At 33.4% G+C, this 13,698-nt stretch overlaps 1 protein-coding gene across 6 annotated transcripts in view; it reads left to right on the top strand.

Annotated features, from left to right (window-relative positions):
• The window catches only part of LOC125073705 (zinc finger protein 408-like), a 101,006-nt gene that overhangs the window by 36,422 nt on the left and 50,886 nt on the right, over positions 1–13,698 (top strand). For 2 of the 6 annotated variants that reach the window (XM_047684681.1, XM_047684680.1), the window contains exons 2-5: positions 6,771–7,353; positions 9,007–9,105; positions 9,687–9,779; positions 11,788–11,856. In XM_047684681.1, coding sequence (XP_047540637.1) covers positions 6,838–7,353; positions 9,007–9,105; positions 9,687–9,779; positions 11,788–11,856 — 777 coding nt within the window. In that variant the 5' untranslated portion in view covers positions 6,771–6,837. Of the gene's footprint in view, positions 1–6,592; positions 7,354–9,006; positions 9,106–9,686; positions 9,780–11,787; positions 11,857–13,698 lie in introns of those variants that run through there. The other 4 variants (XM_047684685.1, XM_047684684.1, XM_047684683.1 and 1 more) reach the window with 4 other exon arrangements.

Below are 13,698 nucleotides of genomic sequence, written 5' to 3'. Positions count from 1 at the left end.
TAGTAAATCTACTTATATTACGTAAAAATACAATTAAATACTATCATTTATAGAAAACTATTATACAACGTGTTATCTATCTTTATCTTTTAGAACGTTCTCACGTTACAAACAACAAAAACACATCAAAATTCAATCAAACAAAACATCTTTTATCAACAATCTTAGTTCTCATAGACAACAAAAGGACAATCCCATCTAAACAATACCGGTAAAAACCGGTTCGAACCGGTATAAGGTAGAAACAAAAAAAAATTAGCGCCCTTGTAAAGATATTTGAGACCTCATTTGCATACTGTCAAGGGTCAAACGATTACAATTTTTTTAGTGGAACCAATTTTGTAATGAAAACTCGTTCATGTTGCACTTTTATTGTTTTTTTTTTCATCTGTGCTTTAGTTGAATTGATAATATTTTATTATCATTGATAATAAAGGGAGCTTAAGCTTAGCTAACTATAAATGCAAAACGTACAAACATTTTTTTTAATTTCCTAAACTAGATGATTCCTTAGTCTGATATTAACGCTAGTTAAAACATTTAGTATAATTAAAAGTATCTTGATAAAGACAGAATAAAGTGCTGTAACTAATTGTTCTAGATGTTTTCGTCTGAATAAATAAAAGATCTTAACGTACCTTTACATTTAAAATAACATTAATTAATTATATATTAATAATGTATAACTATAGTACTATTAATAATAACGAAGATCTAATTACAATAATCTTGGTTGATATTGAAGCCCATTGTGATTAAATAAATTTAGGTAGGTAGGTAGGTACCATTCGTCACTACCGCTAAAGAGGAGTATTGATATACATAATGGACATAGCAATGTCGTGATCTGGTTTAAAGGGTGAGTGAGCTGTGTAATTAGAGGTCCAAGGGGTATAGCTTCTTCAATTTCAATTCTTAGTTCCTAGGTCTAGTTGAGTCGAATTGAGTCTCCGGGCTGCAACTGAGAATTACTCTTGTCGAGTAATTCTCAGTTGCAGCCCAGACATGTAGACAGTGTTGCACACTCTTGCCTTAGAAAGCCCGTGAAGCTGATGTTCTTGCGTCAAATCTTTCTCCCTTCGTGACGTTTTGTTTCGTCTGATTATGATAATGAGGCAAGAGAAATGTGTGTGTGTGTACACTTGCAGTAGTCGTGAGTTACTATGATTTCTTCTGGGTAGTTTGTTAGTAGTACTTGCGATAATCATCATTCAATCGGAAGAACTTTAATTATTTTTTCTCTTTAGCGCAATATATAAAGATACTTAATAAAAACCTTTTTTTACATTTGTTATAAAACAACTTATAAATATAAAATGGGCAATGCAGATTATTTTAATATTAATTCAATTTATTTTCTTATTAGTAGCGAAATTGTGATTCTTAGTTAGTTAATCTCTGTCCTCCCAATCTGTGACTTGTACTCTTAAGCTTACTACTATACTATTAAGTTAATAAAACAAAGGAATAAATAATAATAATAATAGAATAGTAACTAATAATACTGAATATAAAATAATATACTAATTCAAAATAAAAAAATACTCTGATTTCAATACCTCCATTTGCATTTTTGTGTTGCATATATAATATATGAATATTCACCTTTTCACTTTGGGTCAGTATTTTTTTCGATGGGACAATGTTTACGCTCTTCCAAAGATGTCACAAATGGTCACAAAGATCTCTCAAAAGTTTTAAATGGTTAAATAATATAAAGGAACGCTTACATGCCAAAGGCTGTCAAAGTAACATACATGGTAGATGATAACACACCTTTGTAATTGAACTTCACTTTTTTATGATATGGGTAGACGGACGAGCAAATGGGCCACCTGATAAGTGATCACCACCGCCCATAGACAATGATGCTGTAAGAAATATTAACCGTTCCTTACATCGTCAATATGCCATCAACCTTGGGAACTAAGACGTTATGTCCCTTGTACCTGTAGTTACATTGGCTCACTCACTCTTCAAACCGGAACACAACAGTACCGAGTACTGCTGTTTGGCGGTAGAATATATGATGAGTGGGTGTTTCTCACCCAGACTTCAAGCACAAAGTCCTACCACCAAGTAAAACTTACTTGCCCGTTTAAATAAATAAACGTAAACGTAAACCATCCCGCTGAAGTTCTTCCGTAGATTGTTCTCAAGTCTGAGTCTTTTCCAACCCAACATCCAACCAGCGACATTGACAATCGATAAGCAAGTAAATATTATCTTTTACATTAAATTTTCAATGAATAAATTTTGAACAATGATTTTTTCTCACAAATTTACACGAAGATTGAAAATACTTCCCGATTAAATATCAAACAAGATATTTTATTAGTGACAAAGTAAAGTGACTCATTCGATATGATGGCATAATTTTTCATAATGATTTCATATTGTCATACATACATACAATTACATGAAAATATAATTTATGTATATAAAAATGTAACAATGCTAACAGCTGTCGGTTCGTTCCACAATGGACGCTGTTTAATTTACTCCCTTTTACGTGACTTTGTCCGTTCAATTTGTGTTTACATTTACGAATTCAATTCTTCTCTAAGTCTATAAGAAATATATTTTTAAGCATTTTTAAATTTAGAACTTGTTCTATTTCATACATAACTATATTCAATACATAATTTTTTTTAAATTAGCATTTGTCAAAGATGTAAATAAATACTTTCTTTTTAAATTTTTATATATCTATAGGTCGTACAGCAGTCCTACATACATTTGAATACCATTGTGGTTTTAAGGTGCGTAGGGTCAATCGTACAAGACGCTCGAACTTTATGTAACCGGATATTACTTTAACATTAGCGTATGTCTGTTGTGTCTGTTAATAAATACGAATATCATAAAGTAATAGCAGATGCGACTAACGAAAACCAAAGATTAAGAAACTGATACTTCAAAACGATTAATGAAAAATATTTATTACGCTCTTCGAAACGAAAGATATATATTTTTTTAATATATTTGCCAACCATTAGACAATATTGAAATTAAAATTTAAATATTAAATTATCTAATGGTTGGCAAAGAAAATTGAAATGTAAACAGAAAAATAAGTAAATTTAAAATAGTAGTTAGTAGTAGCGAAAGTATCGTAAGATAATTTTATTAAGAGGCAATTTATAGAAACCATATTATATTTATTATAAATAGCATCATTCATTTGTAAAAATGCTAACAATTTTTGTTTCTGTATACTTGACTAGTTGTTGCCTGCGGCTACACTCACGGCGATAAAAATAAGCCTTCTTTAGAGTTCAAGCTGCCTTCATACAAAATTTCATGAAAATCGGCTCAGAGGCTTAGAAAAAAAAGAACAACAGACATACAGACAGGCAGACACGAGACGATTTAAACTACAATAACGGATACATATTTATTTGAAAAGTATTTTATTAGTACAAGGTGAATATAATCAGCATACCGAGTTTTATTTAAATTATCTAATTGAAAAAAACAATGAGAAGTATCGAAATTTATTGAAAATACGTAAACAACGCACATTTCATAAATTTTGCCATATTCGATAACCTTCTTACGACTTCTTCGCCCATAAGGGCCATAGCGTAAAGCTATAAACATCTTCAATAAACCAAGTATCTATAATGTAACGTATAATATTGCAAATTCTCTATGTATGTATATATGCTGTCGATCGTCATAGACATATAGTGTATGTATATGTCGATCATTCTCAACGGAGTCTAACCAACTGCGCAGGAGCAACCGACTCAAACGGAGGTATTCCGACGCAGTACCAACGGCTTTAATAAAAAAAACGCTAATGCTTTTTTTACGCTAGCAAAAATATAATAATTTTATAATTAATTTCATTTCGTTTGTAGTTTTAAATAAATAAAAAAAAAAATAATAATTCGTCATATTTCCGGATTTCTACGAAGGTCTGACAGAAAATTCAATAAGTTAGTTATAGATTATATTATATTGTGATTAATTCCGATTAAAAATCTTTAGTATTTATGCGTAATCAATTAATAGTTGTATTTGTATTACGCTTTCTTATTTATTCGCGAATATTTTTCAACGATTCAACTAAGAAAAACACGGTGGTTTAACATCTTAAAATATAATATTAAAGTAATTGATACGAGTATCTCTAACTTTAAAATAACTTAAAAAAAATATAATCAAAAATAATTATTTCCAAATATAATTCAAAATCAAATGTTTTACCACTATCACAAAATGCTACAATTTTAACTGGTACATCATAACTTATGCAATGGTTCGTGTCGGAAAAGGGTTTGTTTCAAAGTAAAGGGTTAACATTAGTTGCTTAGATATGAACCCTTGCGAGTAAAGGTTCTGTACGAAGTTAGGGTTCGTACATTGATCTCTTGTTATTTTATTGGTTAAGTAAAAATATAAATAAAAAGTATTCTAATTTACATCTAATAACTAAGACTACATACGTCATTATTTTTATTTAATTCTATTTAAAAATCGAAAATGTTACTTAAAAATGCAAATATGCGATTTAGATAAGAACCAATTAAACATGGGTTCATATTAAAGTTCAACACAGACCACAACCTTGCTTCCTGATATTGATAGAATGACTAAAACAAAAAAAAAATAAGCGCGTGCAACTCGGAACACGTGACAGAATTAAAATGTTTGCGTCATAATCGTTGCATCAAACATTACATATAAATCTTTTTATTGAACACTAACTCTGAAATATTTACATAAAATGACTCGTTCTAAAATAAATAAATAACCTTCATAATAATAATATAATTATGATCGCCTCACTGAAATTGCCATTTTAAAACAATCGTGTTTACGAACCGTGAAAAAAAAAGTCACTCCCATACATTGCAGCCACGCCTGTTCATTATGTAGCCAGCATTGTCTGTATGTGCATATTAATGCTATAATGAGTTGGGCTCGTCAATTATACACTAACGAAGTCTGTGACTTCGCCTGAACTGTTTCCTTCGAAGACAGGAATTTTACAACAATTTGTACAATGTGTAACATATATGTCAAATAGAAAAAAAAATGGTTACTGATTACGTCTTTATCTACAACATATAATATAACTATGACCTTTGCGTCAATAAAATTGTATCAATTTTATATTGTTTTGAAAGTTTTATTGATTACAAATGCATTATTTAATTACTTTAAACATTTAGTTTTAACATCATAGTCAATATCAGGACGATAAATAAAAAAAAATTAGGTATATATAGACACACATACATAGAAACTTGGAGATGAAGAAGGATTCATTTTTAAAGTCATTCGATTGGGCATTGGTTTTTTTGAAATTGTATACATAGGGTTGGTTTTGCGAAAACTGGAGCAATTTTATTAATCATAAAAAGGTATCATGTGGTGGTAGTAAATAAAAAATACGGTTTTATTAATTTTTCTTTATTCTAATATTGAGATATATACCATATTCTTAGGTACGTTTGTAGTAAATGTGTTCTTTTTATAACAATGTTTTAATTTATACAATTAAAATTTTCTTTTTTTTTTAATTTTTTAATGTTATTATATTATAACAATGGTTTTACATCAAATACATTTGAATATAATATGTTACGCTTTAGTTTGTTTCTGTAAGTGTATGTTTATTTTTAAGCTAATCGTAAACAAAGATCGTAGGCGATTCGTAGCTCGCTACGCCATCTCTCGAGGGGTAGCTCCGCGGAAAGTTTTGTCTCGGAAAACTCGAGACGGGTTCGTTACAGCATATGACCTCTTAGATAAGAACCTAGGTTCGTTTCTCTGCTTAGATTCGAAAATATGATTCAAGGATCTCAAAAAGTTTAAAGTCGAATTCAAAAGTCTCGAGTACGTTTACGATAATTTTTCGATTAATTTAATATCTTTTCTTTTATAATTTTACTTAGTTTCAATAGAATCGGTTTTCAATTTACTGTAGATTAAGTAGAAGGGTGCGAAACATAAAATTGCGAAGTTTAGGTAAAATAAGGAAAAAATGCGGTAATAAAAGGCCGTTGGCTAAAACCCCATAAGCTAAGCTCCGCCTGAATACGAAAAAAATTCAATAGTAAAGTAGGCGGAACGGAAAGAAATACTTAAAAACTCGAGCCGAGACGACAATATGCAATATCCTTCAGAGCAAGAGAGACAGAGCAATAAGAAAAAAATCACAAAGAACCCATTCTTTTCTATTTCCTCCCTCACTAATAGCGGCTTAGAAAAAAATCGTGAGCGATACCCGTCCCGTTCTAACACAGGGGTGGAAAGCGGTCGGGGTCGGACGAGCGAGAGGGGCGACCCTCGCTTCGCGCCCTTTTTAATAGTTCTTATTTCGGCCGTGGTCCGAGCGGTCCGTGACCGTTTTCGGTAAGGTCCGAGCGCCGGTCGCCGCGGCGGGCACACGGGCGCCGCTCGCCCGCCGACCGGACCGTCTTTTCCTTGACCGGACACATTTTTCCGCGGAAAAAACGCGGGGCGCGTGCGCCCGGCCTCGGTGGGGATGTTCTTCGCGTCGTCTAAGGCGGCGGGGGCGGCACCGCGTCTTGCTAGTTGGAGCGGCGTCTTCGGCTGGCGCGCGCGTCCGCCCCACCCCGCAAGAAAGCGTCGCGGCGCTCAAGTTTTCCACCAAGAAGTTAGTCGTCGCCCGCCCGCGCCTCGAGGAGGTCTCGCTTCCGCTTTCCCTCCGATCCCTCCGCGTAAATAGACCGGTCCTCGCGAAGTTAAAGATAACCGCCGCGCGCGAAGACTAAACGACTCGTTCTTTGCAGATCCGTCGTGTAGCGGCGCGCAACATCGCATGAATTCGTTGTGACCATACGCCCGAAACTGGAATTAATGTTGAAGTACTTCAATGAGAACATATCCCTAGCGCTCCAGGAGAGGTACAGGGACCTCCATGAGTATCGGAAGGCGGAAGTAGAGGACTCACCGAGGGAGGCAAAAGTACCGAAAATAGCGGAGGAAGGCGAGGCGGTCGGCGGCGAGGGCGCTTTCGAGCCGGGCGCCGCGCCGCCGTTCCCTCGGCTCCTGGAGCCGCCTAAGGAGGAAGACAACTTTGTGGCCAGCTGGCTGCACAACTCCTTTAAGATGACGGCCGCAGAAGGCAACGAGGCGGCCGCAGGAGGCAGTGCGCTAGACCTTCGCGCCGCCCCCTTATCCCTGCACATACCGGCGCTGCAGACTGAGGCCCAGAGGTTTAAGATGCAGGACTTCTGGAACAGAAGCCGGCCAGGATCACCAGTACAGGAACAGGTGGATCACAACCAACCTGGTCCAGCACCTCCCACACCTCAGCCGTCTGCCACACCTGACCACAAGATCCTGACTGAAAAACTCGTTAGTGAAATTCAGGTGAGTCAAAATAGTTTAACTGGTGATGATAAAAACGGAAGTTACTCAAAGCGGACTAAAGTTTACAGTTAGGACATATTATGTTTTGGAGAAGATTATGTTATGACTAAAAAAAGAAATGACAAAATATATTTTAAAAAATTCTAGTTCTAATCATAAAAAATATTTTATATTTTTTATTATTATACACTAATACTAATACCTAATACTTGCCGCCGGCAACTATAACCGTCAATGACGATAAATGTTATCTAAATAATTACCCTTATTCGGAATTATTATTGTATTATGTATTTTTTTATATTTATAAAAAATTAAATAATAAACTTGTAAACACTTTTTATTCTAAACCACTTTTGGTTCAGCTCCATGATTTTTTCACTTTGCACTTTTAAACCAACTTTGCAAATTGCCACCATAGTTACAACTAATAATTTTAGTTTAAAAATAGTATGTTGTTATTTAATAATAATTTAAAATGAACGTCTATCTTCTCCAAAACATATCGATAGACTGACCCGTGAGAGGTCTTACAAAACTCGTTCCAAATTTGAATGATCCCTACTTCCTTAAAAAAAAGATACAAGACGCAAAGGCAACATATTGTAAAGCTTTTGTTAAGAAAGGGTTAAGGGCCGCGCGTCAAACTTATTATTAAATCGTTTTTGTCCTTATGTCGCATCCGGTCTTACAAAGGATATGTAAATTACGATAATCAGTGATAATTCTATTATTTCGATATTAGCTTCTGATCAACATGTCGACAACACTCGAATTCCAATCTTTTTTCCAAATTATATTTTATCCGTCCTAACAAATGTTTGTTTTGAACATATGTCTTATGATTTTATTGGCGTTGCGGCTAACACAAATGTTGTTACCTAATATTTGTTTACCGCTCAGTAATTTAAAAAAATAAAATAAATATGTCAATTTCGAATTTCGATCGGGTAATAAATGCTAACTGCAGTGCATGTGTTTTTAAATTAAAATTTGAAAATGGAAGACAAAAGAATATTACTTTTTAAATTAGTTTCGGATTCGCTTACCTTGCATTTGTCGGTTTCCCACGGCTCGGATTAGGGGCTCATTGTGATTTTATTTTTTTTAATTTTTCTACGCCGCGCTTTGTTTCACGGAAGGGGTGTTGACAGTTATTTGTTACTGCGAATCTGTTCCTGTTTCAATTTTTTTGTTTTAAGCATTGTTTGAATTTGGAACCGGTTTTCGATATTCATATTTCGTATTCATCACTTTTTTTCTCGTAAATAGAGATTTAACGGTTCGACGCGGCGGAGTTGCACTTTTGTGGTTAAATTTTTTTTAATCAACGGTTAATTAAAACTCGTTTTATTATTATTTTATAGCCCTCACTTGTGATTTGAAGTGTTTGTATTTAATATACATACTATTTATGAATGGGAGAAATTTTGTGTTTTTTCAATGAACTACGCTCACTAAAAAAACTGCAGTACAAAATAATCCCCATATTTGCGTAACAAAATTTTATTCGTCTCAAATGTAAAGAATAAAAAAATAAATCAGTAAATTTTACCAAGACTACTTAGATAATTTAAGTGTGTTTTAGAATTATAAATTATAATACTTTCTCTTTCTTCCACGCCGTCTCTACATATCGTTGGAACGGAACAGCAACAGCAGCAGTCACCATCGGCAGATTCGACGATGAGCGAGCGATCCCTTGTGCCTTTCGCGCTGGTAAATTTACTATCATCACTCAATAATGTCGATGTAAATAATATTTTTTTTATAATAAGTGTGATTTAAAAAAAGAAAGTCATTATTTGTAGCGCATACTTAACGCTTGCCTTCGCTTTTCAAATTTCGTTGTGTTGGTTTATTTGCATGTGTTAGTTAATGTTGTGCTAATGTGATGTAAGGCTAAGTTCATAAGTGGTGTAAAAATAAAATTGGAGACGTTGTTAATATTTTGATATATCTTTCAAAGCATTTCATTTGGTCGCGTATTTTTAACACAACGAGCCAATTTATGAAGTTCAAATTTCGAATATCACTTCAGGTATGGCGCGTTACACCACTTATGATCTCATATATTGGAAAAATAACATTAAATTTGTAATAATGAATTAATATTAGAAAATATCTTATAATAATGTCAAAGCAGGTGATTTGATCATAATTATTTAATTATTATAGTTGTTATATGGAATAAAACATTCGAACTTCTATCGCTTAAATATTAGTCTACCCTTAGGGTTAATATAATATATCTGTATAAATATTGTAGTTTCGTAGTATATAGTGTATTGCATTGATATTAAGCGTTCTATAATCAAAACTCCTTGCTCCAGCCGCAGCAGTCGCCGTCCGGGGAAGCCCCGCTGGGCGACCGCAACGTGCTGCCCTTCGCATTGGTAAATTTCCTGAATAGCCTCAATATCGATGTAATTATTTCTCTTTCTTTCTTTCTTCCTTCTTTGTGTCTGCTTGACGGCAATTCATTCGTTCTTTTTTATGTTTTGGGGAGTTTAGGCTATTCGCCCTTGTTAGTATATTATAGAAGTAAGATTCGAAATTTAAATTTAAATTTTGTAGGAAAGAATAAAAATATGAGTAGACAGTTCTTGTTCTAATTGATTAATTTGTTTCAACATAACATGTTACCTGTTACCAATATACATAAACATAACAACATAATAATAAAAAAAAAACAAGCACATGTTAAGATTTATTAATATATACTCAATTATCTTAAAATAACCGTAACATCAAAATATACTTTATTAAATACTCTTAAAACTACATACGAATCAGTACGAGTAAGTTTAAAAAAAAGTATTCAAATGTAGATTCTATCAAGAAGGACCGAAAAGTAAGTCGTAAATAGTTGTTATTTTTACTCATTAAAAATAAACACGTCAACAACCAAATTTATATAATACTAGCCCAATATAATAGGGGTCTAGATATCATTTATATAAATGGACAAACATACAAAAAGTACTATATTTTTTGGGCTAAGAACATAACTCGGGCGTACGCAGAACACATCGCCAACGTTTGACAGGACACACACACACTCACACACAGACACACACATTCATTTTCATATACACAGTTAAATATTAATTTAATAGCAAATAAATAAATTTATATCTGTAACATAAATAAATAAATAAATTATACGCTTTTTAAAAAACCATTAACGAACGCCGAAGGTAATAATCAGAGTTCTAACCAACATCACGTTACACGCATTACAGTAAATTATTGTTGTATCTATTGTATATAATTTATTATATAAATAACGATCACTGCGTTGCTTATAAAATCATCGTTGCAGTCGTTTGATATACTTTGTACTCAAATGTTTAACCAATAAAGGGTTTACAATTTAAGTAGATGTTTGTTTTAAAATATCAGACATTAATTTTTCAATGATATAGTCACCAATTGAATACCTAATCATAAATGGTCACCGCTCTTATCTATCCGATGCGCCACCAACTTTGGGATCTTTATATCCTGGTGCCTGTTGTTACACTGGCTCACTCACCCTTCGATCCGGAATACAACACTTATTATGTCTGCTTGGCGGTAGAATATATGATTAGTAGGTACTAGCCGGACAGTTTGCACAAAACTCTAACACCGATAATACTTTGTTTAAATTTTTTTAAGTGCATTGCTTTGACATTTGATATTTTATTAGCAGCAATGCTATGTGTTGTTGTGGACGGCTTGAAAGTTAAATTAACAACAGGCATAAGGGACATAATAACTCAGTTCCTAAGGTTGGTGATTTGGTAATGTAGGAAATTATTAAAATTTCAAAAGTGGTGACCACTTACCATCGGCTGGCCAATATGCCCGTCCGTCTACCTATGCATAAAAATACCCCTGGCATAAAAAAACACAAAAGTTTAAGTGGATGTTTTTAGTTCTTTATTAGGTAATCATACTTCAACGGCTGAATATGTTAAATTTGGCTCATGAGTCAATTATATTATGAAATAAATCATAGATATTTTTTATAATAATATTAGGTATAAGCGTACGTGTGACCGCTACTTAACACTTCCGATAAATATATTTAAGTAAGTAGACTTCGAATGAATTTCCGTTATTTTTCTTCGCTATAACCTTATAGCCTTTTTAAAAGAAAATACTTTTTTAATACGATAAGGCTCGACAAATGTTCCTGAGCTTCGTAATTTAAAAAAGATTTTCCGTTGTGCTTATACTAACTTGGTGATTTTGTTTTGTTTATTGTAATTCAACTGAAACATGAATCTTATTTCCGAGTTTCAAATTATATGTTTAATAATAAGCGATACGTAACAGTTGTCATTTCAATGCGGCCCTTACTAACGTCTTAAAACTCGATCGAGTTATTTAAGTTAGAAATAAGATCATTATACTAAAACGTTTCTTTCTTTTCTTTCAAAACAGCAACAAGCGAGGTCCGGCCAGAGTATCAGCGAGAGAACGCTCGAAGAATGCTGGTCGACACTTCAGCGAGTGAGTTGGCACCTGTTTCAATGCGTATTGTTATCTTCCAAGAGTAGGGGACGTGCGGCGGCGGCTCTGCGCTTGACGTGTTCGATATTCAAATTTATTAAGAATTCCTTTAATAAATGTGTTATTTTTTTAATACCGCCAGTATTGTTTTGTTAATGTCACGTCGACACATAGCCGCCAAAACATAGCTCCTTATAAAGTGGGGTATTGGTTTTTTAACCAATTACTCATAGTATTTAACTTTAAGATAATATATGTATAGTTATGAAGTGCATTGCTAAGAAGTATTAAATCTTTACGTTTATTAAAACAAGAGAGTTATCGCATCGTACAGATTTTATCCTTGCTAGCAGTGGGTGGTAGGGAATTCGATTTTTTCACAGGAACTATAAAATATCTAGACCTATCTATCTATCTTGAATATTCATTAGCAACATATTCGCATAGAATCGATCAAGATAAAAAATACTGGCCGCGATAAAACGCCATGGGCGTGTTTACAATTTATTTAAATCGAGATTCGCGCGCGATTTCTTTTCTTTTTTTTTCTTACGTCGGAGGCAGCGCCATCTGCGTAAAAGGTGGTTTTGTATCCCAGGAAGTACTTGTACTTACGCAACATCTGTATTATGCTGAGTTATTGCGATAAAAAATTAAATTGAACGTCCAGTTCGAAACAGTGTAATAAAACTTGATGTATATCCGTTGTTCCGTGCATTATACTTGTTACATATTACACGGCCCCGATAAAAAGTCATAGTTTTTTTTTTTAAATAAAATAAACCAAAGAGTTTTAATTCAGTTCTATAAAATTGATAATTATAATCTTCAAATCGACTCTGAGATTAGTTATTCCATAAATTCCAACAAAACAGATCTCGACTACGTAAAAGAGGTAACAGTACTTTACATACTCGTACCAAGCTATCAGTGAAATAGATCTTTTTTCGCGACAAAAACTATTCCGACCCGAAATCTCTGAAATAAACTACCGAACATACGTACATTTGCATGTAACATGCAAACGGCTCAGGTGAAAAAATAAAGCGTCCACGTCGGACGGGAAAGTGCATAAAATGGGAACTATTTTTAGTTGATTTTTGGTTCAACCGCGACGTGTGGACACGTACTTATTTTGCATTATATTATTTTTTTGGATTGCATTAAGCTCAAGATCACTTCTTATAAAGTCTTGTTTTTTTTTTAATTGTACTTGACAGGTGTCTATAATTTTTTTGAACTGTAAATATGTATTTCTGGTATAGAAGTGTCTATATTAGTTAATCTTGGAACGAAACGAGACTGTAAATATTATTCCAAAAACGATATTATACCATTTACGAAAATGAATAGTGTTAAATTATACCGCAGCTCCATACCTTTATTGTCCACAACAAAAGTACTTTAAATGCGTTGTCGAAAAAAATCCACATTTGCATGTCGATCCGCAATGAATTTATCGTTATTGCTTGAAGATTTATTACCGTTCGGCTTTCCGTAAAAAAATCTTAAGAAAATGACCGCGTTCCAAATTTGAAATTCAAATCGCAATTGTTTTTCTGTTGGAAATTGAGACGATTTTGACGTCCGCCATTCAGGCAAGACATGTGTTTCAGTTCACTTTTTATCCCTTTTAAACACACGGAATGTTTTTTAAATACTTTTTTTCGAAACACGATAGTAAATCAATTCGGCTTACTTTTTTTTTCGCGTCGGCGTCTCTCTTATAAATATTGTTTTAAAAAGGTCTTTAATGATGTACGGATCGAAAGCGTAGGTTCTTTTTGATAGTCTGTTTTTCATGTCACTACTAATATGTTTAGGTTGTTTTGTAAATCAGCT

The sequence above is a fragment of the Vanessa atalanta genome, chromosome 25 (genome assembly GCF_905147765.1).
Source record: "Vanessa atalanta chromosome 25, ilVanAtal1.2, whole genome shotgun sequence".
In the NCBI taxonomy this organism is placed as follows: Eukaryota; Metazoa; Arthropoda; class Insecta; order Lepidoptera; family Nymphalidae; genus Vanessa; species Vanessa atalanta.
This window is presented reverse-complemented; position numbering and strand designations above follow the sequence as displayed.